Consider the following 21085-nt stretch of genomic DNA (forward strand, 5'->3'; position numbering starts at 1 on the left):
AACATATGGTGGCACCCAGACAACGTCTTTTTCAGGGAATGCCTTAATTATTTCAGCAAGACAATGTCAAACCACATTCTGCATGTATTATAACAGCATTAAGAGTCTGGGCGCTAAACTGGCCTGTCTGCAGTCCAGACCTGTCACCACTGAAAACATTTGGCACATTACAAAATGAAAAATACGACAAAGGAGACCCTGAACTGTTGAGCAGCTGAAATTCTGTTAAGCAAAAATGGGAAAACATTTTACTTTCAAAACTACAGCAGTTGCGTCTCCTCAATTCCCAAACACCTACAGTGTGTTGTTAAAAGAAGAGGTGATGAAGCACAGTGGTAAACACGCCCCCGTCCCAACTTTTTTGGAAGGTGGTTGGCATCAAATTCAAAATGCGCATATATTTGTCAAAAAACAATAAAATTTCTCAGTTTCAACATTTGATTTGTTGTCTTTGAAGCATTTTAATGAAATATAGGGTTTAAATGATTTGCACATCATTGAATTTTGTTTATTTACATTTTGCACAGCATCCCAACCTTTTTGGAAATAGGGTTATATTTATGGTTTGCAGTGATTCAGACCATTTTAATAGACTTGCACCATACAAACTAGAGAATGCCTTTGTCTTTTTTTTTTCTTTCTTTTTCATTTTGGCTTAAGCTGCCTTTTAATAAGTTACAAGTTGAATGTATTTGAATAGGTCCAGATACTTCATTTTGTCATGCCTGTGTTCATTATTAATCCCCCCCCCCAGGGTTCTTTTGCCAGTACTGCAGCACAAGGCCAAAAAGGGCCCACCCCGTCAAGCCAAGTATGCCATACGCTGCATTCACTCCATGTTCTCAAACAGAGACACCCACTTTGCACAGATATTTGAGGTGAGTTTTCCAACAGCATTTTTCCATTATAACGTGGCCTTTTTGGGTTCATTTACATAGTGAGTATTTAAAGCAAAATTGCTATTCACAATTTCATCGCATTCATATCAAAATGAGTAAGTACAATGATGCACTGCCTGCTAGGCCTGGGCAATGTAATCAGATATCATTGATGATAAGTTAAAAAAAAAAAATAAGTGCGTGTGTCTCCTGTGGGAGATTTTGCTGAGTAAAATTTGCAGTATTTTCTGTGCAGTTTAAATGTCCCGGTCCTTAGTTAAATTATGAAAACTCTGCTATAACCACGGGACACACCTTGTGTTATGTGGAAAGTGTGAGGTCATGACTTTGGAAATCACTTGCAGTCTGAAGTTTTTCCACGCAAGTCACCATAAATCTGCACCAAAAGATGATCATGAACACGTGTTTGCCATAGTGTTAATTAAAACGACAGAGTTTTCAAAATATTTTGGGTTACTCAATATTATTATTTAGTATGTGGTTTTTATGAAAGATTAAAACAGTTAATGTTCAAAAAGCATGTACACTCACGCACTCACAGATTTAGCAGGCTGAAAATCTTCCACATTGACGCCCTGTTAATACCAAAGTACATTCTGTTGCTTCATAAGAGTGGTGCTTTGCATCAGTGCATCAAATCCTTATTGACCTACTGGTGAGTAATGGTAGTAAACTATTTTGGATGCAGCCACAGTTTAAAACGAAGCCTGCTTTTGCACAGTTGTTTGAGATTAATTTTTTTTCTTTATCACATGACTGTCTACAAAGTAATTCATACCACCCTGACCATATTTCTCCTCGGTTATAGCCTCTGCATAAGAGTCTGGACACAGAGAACATGGAGCAGCTCATAACTCCTCTCACCACACTGGGCCACCTGGCCATGCTGGCTCCAGAGCAGTTTGCTGGACCCCTCAAATCCCTGGTGGCCAACTTCATCGTCAAAGACCTGCTAATGAATGACAGGGTGAGAAAAACAAAACACAGCAGGCTAAAAAAGTCTGATAAAAATTGTCAGCTTGTAAGAGTTCATGTTTGACTGCTGAATTATGTTAAGAGAAGTACCCTATAAATTGTGATCCAACCTGGTTAAAACAAAATGATGATGTGTTTTGAATGTCTGAGCTTTTTTTCCATGATACATTGCCTGATATTGAGGTTTGTTGAACTGATTTAACTGCAGCACACTTACTTTGGCACAGCTGTCTCTGAAGGCTATGAAAGTTGTTAACCCTTGTGTGGTGTTTGGGTCTGTGGGACCCATTTTCAACGTTTACCAAAAGAAAAAATATTGTTTTAAAATAATGTTTGTTGTGTTTTTTTTTTTCTTCAACCTCCTGATTCCTAGGCCTTTGCCCATTTTCTGTGAAGAACATATAACACATTTTCAGTGTCTTCATACTGTTCACCCCTACACCTTTATATTGCACGTGGTGTTGGGGAATAAAACCTGCAGGAATAAAAGTGTGGAGGTGCTGTGTCCCTTCGTTCTATTGTCCTCTTACATGGCCTGCTGTGAGTGTGTGTGTGTGTGTGTGTGTGTGTGTGTGTGTGTGTGTGTGTGTGTGTGTGAGAGGGTAGACAACAAGGACAGGCTGCTGACTGGCTACAGCTGCTAAAGGAGAACCCTACACTGGCCACTTGTGATACTTTAAACATCTGGTATTTTACATAAATTGTTACGGCTGTATTGACCAAAAAAAAATAAACCAATAATGCGGTGGGTCCAACAGACCCACTGAGTAATAACAACATCAACACCACACAAGGGTTAAAGTTCAGATTAAAAGCAGGGCCTGACTGATATGAAAATTGTGACCTGACACTGATTTTAAGGAGCTTAAATTGATTTTGTCTGATATAATTGATATAATTCTTTTTAGTTTTAATTAGTTTCAGTTAAAAAATGTTTTCCTGACCGATGAGTCAGTTGTCTGGTAACAGCTGATGAAAATTCAGTTAACTGAACTGTCACGTTCGTCAGTGATCAGTTGCAGCGTGGATGAGGGAGCTTCCCAAAGTCATTAGAGACTAATTGTTAATTGGCTCTTATTTTTCTTACTGTACCTCAGTTCTCTTAACTGAAATACATTTTTGTATGTGGTAATATTATCCTCATACTGAGGGTTAGATTTAGATGCATTTTACATTTATGTTAATCAAGATACTATTTTGTGTTCAAATGTATCAGGTTAGCCTCTGCTGCTGTAATAAGTGAGCAGGTGGTAGCTCTAAGTAGGGGTGAGAATTCTGGGCTGATGCCAATATCCAATTTTTTCATATTTGTAGAGGGTAACGAATGCAGCAAATAAATGAAATGCAGCTCAGTAGCCCAGTATTGCCTAAACATTCTGCTATTCTGGAGTACAATAAATGTCCTCAAATAATGGCTTGAACTGTGGTTTGAACCTCATTCATTCTTGCATGCATTCATTTGCTGACACTGATATGAATCCAAGGTCATCATGCATTCCTAACTGAAAACTTTGCAGTCCCTATAAGACATTTTGACTGTGAAATTGTTAAACCCTCAGCACGTCAGTGTTGTCTGACCATTTGTGCTTTCAGGGTCATTAATGCCAGCTGATATTATCAGCCAGCTGGTATCAGTTGAGCTCTAGGTCATAGTGCATAGTGCTCACTTCCAGATTACAAACCTCACCTATTTTCTTGAGCATGGTATTATGGAGTGCATTAGTAAGGTGGGAGTTTTATTATCATATGTATATTATGGATTAGTCCTTCAGAATTTAGAAAGAAATTGTGTTGTATTTTTGTAATGGATCCAAGGCTGACCCAGCTGTGGCTGCTGTGATGGTGAGGTATATGATTCGTGGTGCATCCTCTGGAAAGATGTTCTTAGTTCTGCGTCCTAGCATCTCAGCACACAGACTCTGCTCCTGAATGCCATCTGATACTTATCAGGCTTTTTTTTTTTTCTTTTTTCTTTGTCTCTCTCAAAGATTCCTGGCAAGAAAACCACCAAGCTCTGGGTTCCAGATGATGAAGTTTCCCCTGAAACGTTGGCTAAGGTAGGGGCACAGACTCACTTTATGAAATGCTTACTGAAAACAGTGTCTTACGTATTAACTGTTGAGTGTTGCTGCTGTTATGTGATTTCTGTTTGGATTGTGCTCATTTTCCCTGTCAAATATACTGAGTTCTGAGGGGTACTGATTACTTATTTTACTTATATATTTTTCTTGCATAGATCATTGTAGTGTAAGTGCAGGTGCACTACAGAGGTGTGTGTTTTTTTGTTTTTTTTTTCCCCCCTGTGTATATTTATAGAAATGCATGGATGTATGTGTGAGTGTATTTATGTATGTATACAATGGATAATAACTTGGCATATTACTTGTTGACTAAGCTAGGAAAAAAATATTACACAAGTGAATGTGAATAATGCCAGAGCCTTATTTTATTATACATTTTATCCAACTGTTGTGATATCAGCACTCAAATCAGTTATCAGCCAACAGTTTAATGATTCTTATGCCAGATAAGAGGCTTTGATGAACATTGAACTGAGTATTGAAGCTAAATAACGTACCCAAAGCATTAGCACTATAATTTTTTTCCCCCCAATTTTCTCCCCAATTTAGACTTACCCAATTTCACACACTAATTAGGACTCCCCTAGTCACACGATACCATCAGCGCTAGGAGGCTAGAACTGCCAGTTCTGTTACGTAGGCTAACAGATGCCTGTGCAGGCTAGCATCGAGGCGTGATGCGGGGGGAGACAGAGGGCCATCCTACCCACCCAGAGAGAGCGAGGTCAGTTGTGCTCTCTTGGACTACCGGCCGCAGATGGCTGTGGCATCACCAGGGATCGAACTGGCGATCTCCTGATGATGGGGCCAACTCTTAGACGATTGCACCACTCTGGAACCCCCCAGCTTTTTTTTCTAAGCATAAAACACTTTATACGTACACTGTGCACTGCATAAACATTCAGAGTAACAGCACAAGTTGTTCTTTGTACCTTTGACTGGCAGTGTACCTACACACATGTACGAGTCAACCTTGTTCTCCGTTTTAGATCCAGGGCATTAAGCTGATGGTGCGGTGGCTGCTCGGGGTGAAAAATAATCAGAGCAAGTCGGGTAACTCCACGCTCAGGATGCTCACTGCCATACTGAACAGTGATGGAGACCTGACCGAACAGGGCAAGATGGGGTGAGTGCTTCCCAAACTATAAATGAACTTCTTGGCACTATAAATGAACATCTCTGTCTAGCAGCTTGATACTGTTCTGGTGTTTTATATGAGGACCATACAGTTCCAAAAAAGTCTTGGATCACTTGAGGAAATTATATTTAAAGGTATTTGTCTGGGTAGTATGCATGTATTTGCTGAAACAAACAAATACAAGTAAAATTAACACAATATATTGGTTTTCAGTGTAATTGTTTTGTAATTAAACAAATTATGTTTCTTAAATATCAACAACAAGGAATTACTTTTTATTAGATTACTATTTGTGTTTTATGCCAGATAAAGTTTCCATGTGGTCACCCTAAGACTACAGCCCATCACAGCTGGTGTACTGTAACTGCATTTAATGGGCTGTACTGCGCTGAGATTTTATCCTGAAAGATCCTGTTTTTTTTTATTTATTCATTTATTTTTGTATTTATTTTTTTCTGTTGTTGTGTGTGCGCTCAGGAAGCCGGACATGTCGCGGCTTCGCCTGGCAGCGGGCTGCGCAGTGCTGCGTTTGGCTCAGGAGCCCTGCTACCATGAGATCATCACCCTGGAGCAGTACCAGCTCTGTGCTCTCGTCATAAACGTAAGACTCTAGGCTTGTACTCTGCTCCCCTCTGCTTCATTACGAGACTGATCCTCTTAGCTCATCTTTATTGGCCGGCCGCTTCTGTTTTAACGACATGAAATGGGGCATGGCGACCTTAATGTCAAAGATTCGCCGTGTCGTTCTGTCAGTCCTGCTGCTGGTATTACGAGGCCATATGGTGGCTCTTTGGCTTGCTCCAGGCTATTTGCTTGCCAGCTCACTCACTTGAACAGAGTTTGGTCTGAGAAGAGGTCTGCACTGTTGGTACTCTGACCCTATAGAGAGATGAGTGGGAAAGGAAAGCATTGATACCATTTCTTATTGTGATATTTTCGGTGAAAAAAATAGTATTGATGCATCCAGGCTCAAATATTGTTTCATTGCTAAATTAATAAATGTATGAAATAGCCAGCAACAATGCTGCTGTGCCACTAAGTATCCTAATACTACTTTCTGTTACCATTATAATTTGCTCTGGTCAAGAGCGTTTGTCAAATAGAGACATTTTTGAATATTTTTAATCTTTTTCTGCTTCACAGTTGTGTTTTTCTTCAGTGTAAATCATTGATGTGAGACGAATAAAGTGGGAACCTGATTATATAAACTTTGTTTTTAAACACATAATTAGCTATCAAAAATGATAAAACACAGCATTTTGTATCACAATAAGAATCTTATAAAAATCTTTAAAAATCACAGTTGAGTGTTACTGATTGTGGCCTAAATATTGCAGTGTGGTATATTGTGGTACCTCTAGTAATTCCCTCTCTTATCATCCAGGTATGCAAGCACCTCTTGCAGTGTCCATCTGTGCTTATTGTCTCTGTTGAACAAAACCTCATATCTCCTCATATCTCCTCCTATCTCTCTAAATTTCATAATGAACAGACCAGTAGAAACTGTCCAAATTTTCACATCCACCGAAAGTAAAGAATGTTTTTAATTTCTCCTGTCAACTTTAGTAGATACAAGGTTTTGTTCTAACACTGACGGTATGTTAATTTCAGTCAGTGTTTACTCACTCTGACACTTTGTGCATTCACTTTATGATTTGGTGTCCTTATTTAAAGCTACCATGATGCCTCTCTCCTCAGGATGAGTGCTACCAAGTGCGGCAGGCCTTTGCTCAGAAGCTGCATAAAGGCCTGTGTCGGCTGCGGCTGCCGCTGGAGTACCTGGCTGTGTTCGCTCTGTGTGCCAAAGACCCGGTGAAGGAACGCAGGGCTCACGCCCGCCAGTGCCTGGTCAAAAACATCAACCTGCGCAGGGAGTACCTCAAGCAGCATGCCGCGATCAGCGGTGAGGGCATGTACACCCCTTTTCTTTCTTCCATTTTAATTGTGAGTCAGTATTTCACAATCCTGGTGTAGCTCTGTACAATTTATGGTGCTTTTCCATTGGGCAGTACAATATTGTCCCCATGCTGAATTTAGTGACTCTTCTTGCTGGGGTACCAAGTGTATCAATTTGAGACGTATGGGTAGAGCTAACGTTGGTTGGCCTAATGCAATTGTCATAGAATTGAATCACCAGAAAAAGCTGGCAAGCTAGCCAGAATCGCTGTCTATCACTCTCACGTAAAACCACATGCAGAGTAATAGTTAAACACTGTTACCTCTAGCGTTGCGTGAGAAATCAGCCTCCAGGCATGAATCCCGCCTACTTTCATTTCTCTTTTTTATGCAGTAGGAAACCAACATGGGTACTCGACCCAGGTATGAATAGTTAAGGGTTCAGATTAGTAAGTATAATGTGCTGTGCTGTGCTGCATTGCTCAGTTGAATGCATTTTCTAACCCCACTTGGGGCCGCTTAAAACTTGAGGGCCTGTTACAGGGTGTCTGTGGGAATTCAACCAATTTTTCAAAACTCCCGTTTGATTAAATGGTTAAGATTCTCATTCTGAGTGGTTTGATGTGAAATGCTTAGTTCAAAAGAAACTAGAAGAGTCAGAATTGTAGACGGGGGTGGTGATGGGAACCAGACGTCTGAAGAGATTTATGCCCCCTAAAACTCCTTGACAGAAAGAGATTACATGAAATCATTACGAATACACTGCCTGATTTAGTTTATTCGATTTTAGATTTACAGTGTCACATTAATAAACATTTCTGTAAATGGGCCAGTTTATCCAGGTTGGACAACTGCTCTGTGCTGAATGCTCAGAGATTTTTTTTTTTTTTGTTATTTAAATAAAGCTTTGAAACTAAACAATTCATGCTGTCATTTGGAGGATAAACATGTATGCATCTAAACCTACTAAACTGACCCAGACTTGCTTTCCAAGCTTTCATTTCTTCAGCTTGTCATACAGCAATTGGTAGCTGCCAAACAATGTCAGCTAACTCATTAGGTGAAATGTTTAGGTATTTTTAAGTGTTTGTGTTGCTATATTATAAAAACAAGCACAACTGAGAAGCTGTACTGGTTATTGTATTATATTTATTTGCGCTTAAACTGATCTGCTCTGTAAAAGCTTTCGGGCTGTGGAAGCTTTTGCGGTCGATTATGTGGGCACAGTTAGAAAAGGTTGGGAACCTCAGTTGTAGATAACACGACCCCTGGTTTCTATCACCACCACAAAGAAAGTTTCTCTTCAGTGAACCATTTCACATCAGATCACTCTGAGTGACATATCATTGATTTAATTATGCTGAAATGTGGAATTTACCTGATATGTAATGAGGCCTTTTTACAAATTTTAAAAGGGCCTAAATATTCCATTGTCTTAAATTAAAATTTGGCCTAAAACTACATTTGAACATTATTAACAGTATTAACTTCACAATGCCTGCAGACACAGTGTCATTAATTAGCTGATATTTGAGTCATGTGAGGAGAAGGAAAAACGGAGCAAAGGCACTGAAGCACCAGGAGTGGGAAACACTGCAGTCCATTGTTCATTGTATTATGTCTAGATTAATATGGAGATAAACTTCCACCCAACTTTCATTGTGTTTAAGAAGCATGATCAGTGAGAAATTGCTTTGGTATGCTTTTTTTTCTGTTAAATTGAATTATTTGTCTGATGTTTAGGCCACTTCATCTACTGTGGTTGTCATTAATTCATGCCATTAATTTTGTCATGCTAATTTGATTTTGACTAATTGGATTGTCGTAATCTGATGCAGTAAGAAGATGGAGTACAAGCGTCTTTTGTAATTCACTCTGTGTATCATTCAGATCAGCCTTCCTGCTGTTGTCTGATGTATAAGCTTGAAAAGCTGTGATTATGATTGTTCCTGACAAAAAAAAAAATTGAAGTTTAATGTCTGTCTATTGCAGAGAAATTGATTTCTCTCCTGCCAGAATATGTGGTGCCATACGCCATCCACCTACTGGCTCATGACCCAGACTATGTGAAAGTACAAGACATTGAGCAGCTCAAAGACATCAAAGAGTGAGTCTCAACCCTTTGTGAATGTGTGAGCCATGCTTTGTAATAAAGAGCGCTGAAAAACAAGCATAGAAAAAAATGATGGGGTTTTGGTGGGGGAGGGTAGTCAGCCAGAGATTGATTCTGAGAGAGCTCTGCTTTTATCTGTGGGGAAAAAAAAATTCATTTTCTCCCCCCCCCCTCCTATCTCTTTATCTCTCTCTGCTCTTTTCATCTGAAGGGCCTTGTGGTTTATTTTGGAGATCCTAATGGCCAAAAATGAGAACAACAGTCATGCATTCATTAGGAAAATGGTAGAGAACATCAAACAGACAAAAGATGGCCAGTGTCCTGATGATGCCAAGATAAACGAGGTGAGTTTCTAAGCTGTTCTAAGGGGATTCTTTGTTCATTTATTTTCCTTCTCTTTCATTTCTCACCTTTTTCCACTCTGTCAGCATACATGGCCTGTTTGTGTGTATGTGTGGTTTTACAGTGTTTAAGTTGACGAATATGATTAATTCTTACAGCACATGATGTTTAACTTCAGGATCAATCACATCTTATCCTGCCTTTCCATAGCTCTTTATTAAGATTTGTTCTCCAACTTCTTTCCTATTAGAAACTGTACACAGTGTGCGATGTAGCCATGAATATAGTCATCTCCAAGAGCACTACATACAGTCTGGAGTCACCGAAAGACCCTGTGCTGCCTGCACGCTACTTCACTCAACCTGACAAGGTATGACTGCCAGGTGTGAAACCAGTACATGATTTCTTAAAAGGTGGTGCTGGTTCTTATAAAAAGTTCTCTAAAATTAAATTATACGATGTAAATAAAGCCGTTCAGGTTGGTCTGATGTGAATTGCTTTGTTCCAGAGAATTTTGCAGAGTCTAAATTATTCAAAGTGGAGGTGATGGGAACAAGGTGTCTGGCGCTTGTAGTGCCTCTAAAAGCTACATCACAAATTATTACACAGATTTACAGGCACATTGCCTGATGCCTGAAACCTTATTACGGTAGTTTTAAGAGAAAGTTTTGGCCTATTAAATAAAATGTCTATATTTACAGACCGATACGATCCTATATTGGTATCGGGTTTGATATTAAAGTCATCTTACTCATCAGATATTGGTTGGACAGGGTCGGTCCTCTTACCGATCCATTTTCTAGAAACACGGTAATCTTAAAGCAGACAACCCAAAGGCTAAAGGGATCACAGAAGTTCCTGAACTTCATTATACTCGATGACCAACCACTGTCTGTAGTGGAAAATGTCGGATTTCGCAGCCTGTTGGAGCACTTAGAGCCCAGGTTTAGTCTCCATCCAGAAAGTACATTTCAGATATTCAGAGACTGCTGTACCCAAACTGTACAACAGAGTGTCATCACCGTTAGCAGCGCAGTTAGCTAGATGTTAAAGCCATGAGCTTCACGACTGATATTTGGAAAGCAGATGTGAGCCCAGTGTCTCTAAGTCTCACTGTACACTGGGTGAACTCGGAAACATGTGTACTACAGAGTGCGGTGTATCAGGTGAGATATTGCAGGGGGTCACACATCAGCAGTTCAGGTGCAGCCTTCATTACAGATGCGCTTAGTTATTGGAAGATTAAACACCTTAAACGCAATACCAGCGATAATAATGATAATATTAAAGTAAAAAAGAGCTCGTATCGGAATCTATATCGGTATCAGATCAGAATGAAAAAAATTTGGATCAGAGTCAGTAAGTTTTTCTGCGATGCAGTATTTCCCATCACACCTCGCTCAATGACACTGTTTACATCTCACTGCTGGAATTATGCAGTAAGTTTTTCCCCTTTAAAGATGGATTTATTAAAGCGATAATGGAACTTATTTGAAATTTGTTCTTATCTGCGTTCGGTAGCTGTTCTCTAAGCTCACTGAACCTTCATTTGGATTATATTGCAGAATTTCAGCAACACGAAGAATTACCTTCCACCTGAGATGAAGGCATTTTTCACCCCAGGAAAGGTACATATCCAGCTGTTTTATTATCTGTTTAGCATCTGTATCCAATTCCTTTTCCATTGACGGAGACCACAATCAGCTGCTTCCTCTAACAGTGCTCCTCCTCTCTCTGCCAGCCTAAAGCAGCTAATGTGCTGGGTGCTGTGAACAAACCCTTATCAGCCACAGGCAAGCAGCAAACCAAGCTCTCCCGCATGGAGACCATCAGCAATGCCAGCAGCAATTCCAATCCCAGCTCCCCTGGCCGCAGCAAAGGAAGGTTGGTCTGCTGTATAAATTATATACTGTAGGAGACCAAAATGACAGGATAACAAATACAACTCAGAGTATAAATAAGAGCAGATACTGTGCGTTTTTGACCACAACACAAAGATGTATGAGTCAGAACTGAAGATGTGCTAAGCTGTAGCAGTCTCATAGGTGAAGTGCAACAACACTAGAATGGGGCAGATCTGCCTGGTGTAGGTGGTGCCCAGCTTCTAGTTCATTTAGAGTTTGGCAACTTTACTAACCATTATCATGACTTTTTAACGTCTGGCGGTGATGCTAACGTTGCTGAAGTGGAGATCAAAATACTTGATAAAACCTACATTTTAATCAAGCCCACTGAGTGTGGTCCTTTTCATACCACAAGATGTTAATAACAGTGAATACCATGGCTACCATGGCTATTGGCTAATTTATCTCAGGGTGGTCGTGCTTGCTTTTAGGAGCCCAGCTAAAAGAGCAGGAGAGAGGGCTATAATACTGATCTCCCCTCGAGCAACGTACTGGGTTATTCTACTTGGTAAATTATAATGATATATTAGGCCATTGCACTTATTCAGACAGACATTTCATCCAATCATGCTATCCAAGCACTCCCCCATATTACCTTTTTGAAAATCTGCGGCGTTTGGCCAGAACAAGCATCAAACCTCTTTTGTCCAAGGGGATTATGAAGTTACAAGCCTATGAACAGGACCTTTTAAGTTCATACTGATTTCCTGTTTTTCTTTGTAGTGAGCTGTAATGAGGCAAATATTGCCTCTACAGCAGCACTTAAGGTGGAACATAAAGTTTGAATTAGAAGCCAGCTTCAACCTTGTCTTCTAAGCTTCTTACCTGCACAATGCAGTTGATTAGTATTACATGCATTTTGGTGAAAGTGGTTTATTCAGAGCATTACTTTACCAGGCTTTCTGAGCAAGAAAGATTTAGCCACTTGATTCGTTACGTAGAATCGACTATTCAAACAGTTCTGAGCTTTATATGCATCACATTTACGTACTAGTCCAGGAGGAAAGTCACTATTTCTATGTCTCACTTTATCTCCTTCGCATGTAATACTCCCATCTTTGAAAAGCATTCCCACTGTTGATTCTTGTTGTAGCATGTTTCTTGTCATTAAGTGTTTTGGTAGCACAGCATGTTGTTCCCCCACAGTAGTACCTGTCAGTGCAGGTTGCCTTTTTTTTCATAGCCAGGCAGATGTAGATGTGGGCAGAGTTATGAGGTGTAGGACAGGGTCTTATAAAATGACAGGTGGTCTGTGTAATCACAGACAAGCCCTCTGTCCTACTGTTTTCCAAACAGGGTCTCTCAAGCACATAAAAAAAAATATTTTTAGCGGTTTCCTCCAATGGTCTGTCTTTTGTAGTCTTTCATGGAATTCACTGTAAATGATAAAACTAATCATTTAGGTGCATACTATCAGCGTAAAGAGGGTGGGGCTTATACTGTGCATGCACTCTATTATTCTGTGCGTGCAAATTATTTTACATTTTGTATTTAGGTTGTTTATAGGGTTTATGATTTTGGTCCTTATGAGTTCAAGAGTTAAAACCAGCATTTGCTTCCAGGCTATTACTTTTCTGTTTGAGCTCCTGTTAAGAAAGCAAACAATAGAGTAATAATTATACGATCTTCCCACCGACTATTGACAAGACTTTAAGCTCACAAGTGAAAAGAAGCCGCAGTGTTCTAGTCTCTGTATTGTCGAGTCTTCCATGAGCTATACTGGTTTCCATGAGATCTAGACATTAGTGAATAGGTGTCATTTACATCCCGCTGAATAAGTCTGTAAACACATTTGCATGACAAGGCTGTAATGATTACAGCTCCACTGTGCCACCCTCACATGAGCAGAGCACTTCAAGTATGGAACCAGCCCTTCACTTATAGACGGGGAAGCTCTGCTGTGAACCAATTAAATGTAGCATAACATGATTCATTACTGTTCCAGACTGGTATAATTGGATATTCAAGCTGCGCTGTAATGAAACAAGAATAGACATGGTGAATTCACTTGTCAACAGTTTTAGAAGTAAATGAATATTTAGAGCTACAGCTTGGCTCACGGATTTCCACCAGCACCTTTTAATCAAGCATTATGTAGCATAGCGTCATGTCTTTCCTATTATTAGTTAACTTCTAAGGATTTGAAGACTTTAAACTAGAGTACAATAAATTAAGTTGTGATTGTTGTCACTGTCTGAACAAACCTTATCTCCAAAATGGTAAGTTTACAGGAGAAGGAAAAAAATGTGACTTTTAATGGAAGTCCTTCTGTTTCTTTGCTTACTTTGTTGTACCCTTTTACCCTGTTCTTCAGTGATCAGGACCCCTACAGGAACACCACAGAGCAGGGATTATCTGGGTGGTGGATCATTCTCAGCACTGCAGTGACACTGACATGATGGTGGTGTGTTAATGTGTGTTGTGCTGGTACGAGTGGGTCAGACACAGCAGTGCTGCTGGAGTTTTTAAACACTGTTCACTCTATTCGACACTCCTACCTTGTTGGTCCACCTTGTAGATGTAAAGTCAGAGACAGTCGCTAATCTGTTGCTGTACAGTTTGTGTTGGTCATCTTCTAGTCAGTTAGTGGTCACAGGACGCTGCCCACAGGACGCTGTTGGCTGGATATTTTTGGTTGGTGGACTATTCTCAGTCCAACAGTGACCTTGATGTTTTTAAAACTCCAGTAGCACTGCTGTCTGATCCACTCTAACCAGCACGACACACACTTATATGCTACCACCACGTCTGTGCAGTGCTGAGAATGATCCACCACCCAAATAATACCTGCTCTGTGGGGGTCCTGGCTGTTTAAGAACAGGGTAAAAGGGGGCTAACAGAAGTATGCAGAGAAAGAGAAACTGATGGACTACAGTCTGTAATTGTAGAACTACTAATTGCACTTTTGTGGTAAGTGGAGCTGATAAAATGGACAATGAGTGTAGATTCAAGATAGGTGTACCTAGTTGTGACCATGTATGTATGTATGTATGTATGTATGAAATATATAACATAACACACATCCATTTAAGCAGCCTATAGCAGTTTAGCCCTACCCATGAATATTGAAGTCATAAGGAGTGTTTCATGGTGGACTGCTACCACGTGCCTTTACGCATCCATAAAGGCACAGTAGCAAAACCAGCCTGTTTAATTTTGAATCTATTTCTAAAAAATAATTATGCTACATAAATCCACACCAATATAATAAGAGAATCTTTGGGCAAAAAAAGAAAAAACAATAAAATAGGATATGATTCCTTTTAGTGCTTTTACGTGATGGTAAATTACTTCATACTAATTGGTTTGACTTCCCACTTGTTCTTGCTCTCAGACTGGACGCATCAGAGAAGGACCACAGCGAGAACGAGGACATCTCCATGAAGAGCCCGTCTGAAGGAGAAAAGCCCAGCAGGGGGCGCAAGCGAGGCGCGGCATCCAGCCAGGAGGATAAAGCCCAGGAGTCGAAGCCCAAACGCGGCCGCAAGAAAGCGGCCAACACCAGCACGGACGATGCGGAGGAGCAGTGGGGAGAGGACAGCAGCATGGCCGAAGCTTCCATGGAGACGGAGGACGAACAGAACAGTCCGCCCAAGAGGGGCCGCAGAGGACGACCTCCAAAATCTGCCACCAAGGACGAAACTCCAAGCAAGGGAAGGAGAGGACGCAGGAAGGCCGCACCACCTCCGGAAGAAGAGAATGACGAAGAACAGGAGGAAGAGGAGGAGGAAGAGGAAGACGACGCAGGCAGTGAGAACATGGAAGTGAAGCCTAAAGGCAGGCGAGGTCGCAAACCAAGGTCAGTTATGTAGCTGTTGTCCTGTGTATTCAATATGCTGAGCATTCAAAGTATAGTGAAATCCATATACTACAGCAGCGTATATTACACCAGACAGAGGGTAACTAATATAGTATAAAAAGGACACTGGACAGTGCAAATACTTTCCAGAGTAGAATAGACGAGAACTGTGTATGTAAGTGGAGTGGAGCAGCAGACATTTCCGCTCCTCACTCAGTGTTTCTGTTATCACTCCGGTCCAGCTTCGCTTTGGGTTTTTCGATTTTCCTGAGTTCAGTTTCCTCGCTCACATGTCAGAGAAACTCCGCACCATATCCACTCCATATGGTCCATTCTTATGGTATTTGTTTTATGTCTGGAATGTTTGGACAAGACACTATACACGTTATTTAATTATAGAATTAATGGCCGTTATTAAACTAAAAACTAGTTCAACATTCTGTGCTACACAGGCTTTTTCGGAAGGTATAGGCTTGAAGCGATGGCTCAATCACAAGACAGAAGACTGCTGAGGTTGAACAAATGCACATGCTTTTAACACCATCTTCATCATTTATGCAGCAAAGTGGACAACACAAGACTAACTGTGTCTAACGTCTGTAGAACTTTGTTGTGATCAGTGATCATTTCCAGTATGTGGGTCTGCTGAAAAAGCTCAGACGCTGTGTATGAATGGCTGTGGTGTGTAAGCTGTAGCTGTCACTGCAGCATCACTCATGTCACACAGAGGTAGTCAAGACTGTCTGGCTTGCGGGATGGAGCGGTACTGGAGCAATTTCAGCGTGAGAGAGAACACTGTCGCTCCGACTATCTGAAAAGCTGCTCCGAGCAAAATCACATTGCTCCACTCGCACTTCACACCGCTCACATGCTCTGGACTAGTATAGCTTTCGCCATGCAGATAGGTATATGGATGCTACAAGCTGCTACACTTTGGTTTGATATGGGTCAATATACTGTATTGGAATCACTTGTCATTAATAATTGCTGCTATTTTATTTAATTTTAACTGTTTTCAAGGTTTTTGTTGGCAATAGCGAGACCAAGATCTGTAATAATTTCTTGATGAAATCTGCCTGAGATTTAATCATCATATTTCACCATATTTGGTGTTAATTTTATTATAATTTAATTCTAATTGTTTTACAGCTTTCTCAGTCATGAAATTATCTACATCTACCTTCATCTCACTTCTTTTTCACAGATTCCTTCTAATTAGTTAAAATCTGTGATTTTGAGTAGAAGCATCATCAAAGAATCACACACACACACGTAGCTGCAACGTTTGTTTTATTGAAACAATATTGTTACTGAAAATAGTGACTCCTAAACATTTTTTTAAATTTAGATTCCAAATTTTTGAACACTAGTTTGCATTTTCATTGTAGGGAAAAAAAATACAGTACAGTTTTATCTGTGTGAATTTGAATGCTCTCTTTTATCGTTGAAATAATCAGTCACCTGTTTTGATGAGTTGAATATATAATTTAATGTGCCACTGTGTGATTTATTTCAGAGTGGAAGCATCAGAGGCCACCAGTGATTCAGTTGAATCCACGCCACAGAAAAGAAGAGGACGACCTCCAAAGTCACAAACGGCAGCTAGAAAATCAGGGTACAGCCTCACACATACACCACACACACATCTACCGTAGGCTTTGTGCTGACTGCCACTTTTGAGATTTGGACTCATGTAGAAGCTGATAGGTTTGTCGTTAATACTTAATGTGTTTTTAATAAGGTGTGATTGAAGATCTCCAGTAGTTCAGAGGCATGGCTTCTGCAAATGCCACTATGTCTGACCTGTTTACTCCATTTTGCAGTGGTGGACGATCCAGAGCAGCAGTAAGCCAAGAGGAAGAGTCTGAGGAGGAGATGGAGACATCCCAACAGAGTGAGGAGGAGGCAGAGGAGGAGCAGTTACAGGATTCCTCACCTAAAGTAAGTCCTCTTTCTCTGTCACTGGCTGTGTTTACACGCAAAGATTTTTGCCAGTCCGACTGAATACATTCCAATTACCACTCAGAGTAAACGTTACCATGACAACAAGCATTGCTAAGGTCCAGACAGGGTGAGATGAGTTTTCAGCTGGAGCGCTTGTGTTTTTAAATGCTTTTAAATTATGGCTGGAAAATGTACTTCACATGTATTAAGGAAGCGGCCAGAGGAAGACGTCGTGTTCTGAGACACATAAGCTGGACGTCCGTCACACCGCCGTCTTTTAAAGTTCAAAGCACTTTGAACTTCGTCTCCTCTGCAGACCATTTTCTGCTCCGCCATGTTGAACGTTATAAACTTTCACTATGACATGACGCACATAATCAGAACATACTTAAACTCTCTGATTGGGAATGTAATCAGATACAGGCGTTTACATGGTTATGATTCTTCTGTTTAGCAGATATTTTCAGGATTACCCACCTCGTTCAGTCGGATAGAAATCAGATAGAATGGCCTCAATCAGACTAGTCTATTCCAATTGTGGTGTTTACATGGACGTGTTCTATTCTGATTGAGCTATTAGTCAGATTATTAACAGATTATTAGGCTGCATGTTGAAGTGGCTACTGCTGATCTGTTTGTCCTGTGGGGTTTGAAGCTGGCCTGCCCAAAGAGTTCAGTGGGTTCAAAACAAGTTGCAAAGTAACATGATCATTAAAAAAAAAATCATGAATTTCTTTTTTTATATTATATTTATTATTATATTTATAATAATAATATAATAATAAATTATATTTATATTTAACGGGGTAAACAGAATAAGATTGAAAAAGGACACAGAAAAACGTAGAAAAACATCTGTTTGTTCAAAAGGTTATTAAACGTCAAAATTCTAGTTCTGTACCGCTAATTGAGTTAAATACCTTTGGCAGAATATTTTACAGTTATACTTCAAGTCTTAAAATAAACCTTACAGACTTTGCTTTGCGTTACTGCGTAGGTTCGACGGAAGTCGGGAAGGCGAGACCGCAGATGAGTGAGCTGAGATTCTCCAGCGCGGGAGATTCACGATGGCCAAGCCTAGAAGAGCCGCAGAAGACAAAGGAGGGAATTTTTGGAGATTTTGGACTTTTTGGAGCCATGCATCTGCTTCAGCTGTATTTTGCCGTCTTTTCTGCCGTATGCTTTTGCCACGCCTGCCCACCATGACTCATGGTTTGTTTTGCATTGTTGCGTGTGCCGACCATGTGGAAGATCTTATCCTACTCAAAAAAAAAAAGAAGAAAAAAAGAAAAATGTAAATAGTCTTCGTTCTGTCACCCCTGTCTCTACAAACCCCCTTCCACCCAACTTTAGGGAGACAACTGTATAGCTTTTACCCTTCCAGCTTTAAAGATATTGCACCAGCTGATCTGTCCAAGTATAAAAGGAAAAAAAAAAGAATTCTGACAAGCGACTTTTAGCAGTACTGTATCTGTCCGGTGTGTTTTCTGTATCATTCTGTACTGTGCTACATTAATTAACTGTTTTGTAGTTCCATTTTTTTTAAATTTGTTTGTCATTTTATTCTTTCCCTTTTTTAACCCCTCTCATTTGTATAATTCTTGTGTGCATATTATTGTGGATGTGCAAATGTGCCTCTGCAGGACAAAAAGAAACACTGGTTTGACGACAAAATCACGTATTTGTTATCTTTTCCTGGCTCAGTATTGATTTAAGCAGTGTTTGGAACAACAGGGAAAGTGTGGTACAGAGCATCCATTTTAATATTGGCTGTGCATTGCAAAACAGTTGCGGATTAAAGTCCCCCAAATCACTTTTTCAGTCTGCTGAACCAATAAAATATTCTCTTTAAATAATTGGACTGGTTTACTGATCAAATAAGGGAGGGTTCCCTTTCTTGTTTTGTTGGACAAACATGGATTAACATGTTGATGTTTCCCTGCGGTAGTTTTGCGTGGCTGTCGAACAAAAAAATGAATCATTTATGCGCTGATTACTGAGCTGGAACACTTCAGAATATTAAATATTAAATAAGGAGCCAAACCTAAAATCTTCCAGAGGATACACCCATGCAAAGTTCCTCTTAGTTGCAGGGAAAATCCACCCATTTTTCAGAATTCAGTGGTCGAAACAAACTCAGAGTGGTTTGACATGAATTTTTTAATTGTAGAGAAACAGATTTCTTTAGTGTTTCTTTATCCAAAATGACACTCATCTAAGTGTGAATCTGAAAAATTGTTTGCTTTGGGACATTTTTTTGGCCTTACAACTCCCTAAATGTACCACTGAACCCATGAATGAATTTTTAAACACATGGAAACGATTGTAAAACACTGTCTTGGGTTTCATGCAACATTGGTAATCATTTAATATAATAACTTTCTATGAGGAAGTTTTTGGAAGCATTAAACTTTTCAGACACCCAGTTTCTGTCAGCACCACTGTAAACAATTCTGACTCTGAGTCTTCACAACGGAGCATTTCATGTCAAACCACTCTGAATGACTTTGTTTACATCTAAATAAATGAATTTTATTTAAAAAATAATTATTAAAAACAGTAGAATTAATTTTAAATGTGATGGCTTGTACCACTTCTGATAGGGATCAAAATACTTTAGTATTGTCTTATATATGACAGCAAGGTATATCTATCTGAGGCATGTTTTAAGACACTGTGGTGAAAGAAATTACAGGTAATATACTTCATATATTCAATTCCTAATCAGTGATGCTCCTTAAACTGCTCTGTAGGACAAAAGCTTTTTTGCCCTGCAAACTGGTGACGTTTACTGCACAGCTGTGAAAAGCTATCGTGCGGTTAGGAGTTAAAACTATGTTGACATTTCACATGAGCATATTGACAACTGTCAGTGCACCATGACTAAAAGCGTGACTCGAGCAATAATGGGAGTCGTAGTTTTGTAGTAACACAATTGTACCCGTGGCTTTTCAAGGTCCTTTCATGCACAGGAGATGTGTATTGATTAGATTAGGAGTGTAAACCTCAGACTTCACCACAAGGCCATAATGATTTGTAAGACAATGGCAGTATTTCAAATGTCACTAATATATGTAAGTCTTAAGTAATATGAGCAATATGATTCAGCAAAAAAATCAGATTACAATAGCCTCATTCAAAATGAGCTTGACTAAATATTTATGAAGTTCTGCTTGGATTAAACCCCATCTTTAATCTAACTACAGGGAATGGAAAGGCTTTGAAAGGTGCTCTAAAAACAGGAAAGATGAATGTGTTTCACGACACAGTGATTAATCAACATTTGCACTTTAATAGACTCACATTGTAGCTGTTGTATAATGTATATATGCACCCTGTGCTAAAGCCTCCATTATTAAGGTGTTTTTTTCTGAGAGGGCTCCTTTATAGTACATGATAATTGTACATAATGATGTCAGATTCCTGAAGGAATTATTTTGAATCAGTTATTTCCAAAAAATCAACTTAACCGACTCAGAGGAACAACTGAATCTACATTGATCTACACAGCGCTGGTGTTGGTACTGTAGGCACAAGATTTTGAATACTGGTTTTCACAATACAACCTTATTAAATCAAACTAAACAAAAACATTAAATAAACATTTTTTGCCCATTAACCATATTAAATCAAGCCAAATAAAATATTAATAAAAGGGAATAAAATGTAAATAAACACTCACATTTTCTTAATCACTTATCCTTCTGGGTCACGGAGGGGGGTACTGGAGCCTATCCCAGTGGTCATTGGGCTGAAGGCAGGATACACGCTGGACAGGTCGCCAGTCCATCACAGTGCAGACAGACAGACATACACAATCACACCTAGGGCCAATTCAGCGTCTCTAATTGGCCTGACTGCATTTCTTTGGACTATGGGAGGAACCCCACACAGACACGGGGAGAACATGCAAACTCCACACAGAAAGGACCCTGGTCGCCCAGCCGGGGAACCAAACCCAGGCCCTTCTTGCCAAGAGGTGACAGTGCTACCC

The 21085-nt window shown here is 39.9% G+C and overlaps 1 protein-coding gene across 2 annotated transcripts in view; it reads left to right on the forward strand.

Moving 5' to 3' along the window:
- The window catches only part of pds5b (PDS5 cohesin associated factor B), a 44575-nt gene extending 25628 nt beyond the window's left edge, over positions 1-18947 (forward strand). Inside the window, exons 20-34 of one of the 2 annotated variants that reach the window (XM_036564850.1) lie at positions 755-878; positions 1708-1866; positions 3863-3931; positions 4945-5081; positions 5571-5694; positions 6792-7002; positions 8982-9096; positions 9314-9446; positions 9695-9814; positions 11010-11072; positions 11186-11328; positions 14683-15147; positions 16664-16762; positions 16971-17088; positions 18089-18947. In XM_036564850.1, coding sequence (XP_036420743.1) covers positions 755-878; positions 1708-1866; positions 3863-3931; positions 4945-5081; positions 5571-5694; positions 6792-7002; positions 8982-9096; positions 9314-9446; positions 9695-9814; positions 11010-11072; positions 11186-11328; positions 14683-15147; positions 16664-16762; positions 16971-17088; positions 18089-18124 — 2116 coding nt within the window. In that variant the 3' untranslated portion in view covers positions 18125-18947. The remainder of the gene's footprint in view (positions 1-754; positions 879-1707; positions 1867-3862; positions 3932-4944; positions 5082-5570; positions 5695-6791; positions 7003-8981; positions 9097-9313; positions 9447-9694; positions 9815-11009; positions 11073-11185; positions 11329-14682; positions 15148-16663; positions 16763-16970; positions 17089-18088) is intronic. The other variant, XM_036564860.1, reaches the window with a different exon arrangement.
- Positions 18948-21085: the final 2138 nt, after the last annotated feature.

The sequence above is a fragment of the Colossoma macropomum genome, unplaced genomic scaffold (assembly GCF_904425465.1).
Source record: "Colossoma macropomum unplaced genomic scaffold, Colossoma_macropomum, whole genome shotgun sequence".
Taxonomy (NCBI): domain Eukaryota; kingdom Metazoa; phylum Chordata; class Actinopteri; order Characiformes; family Serrasalmidae; genus Colossoma; species Colossoma macropomum.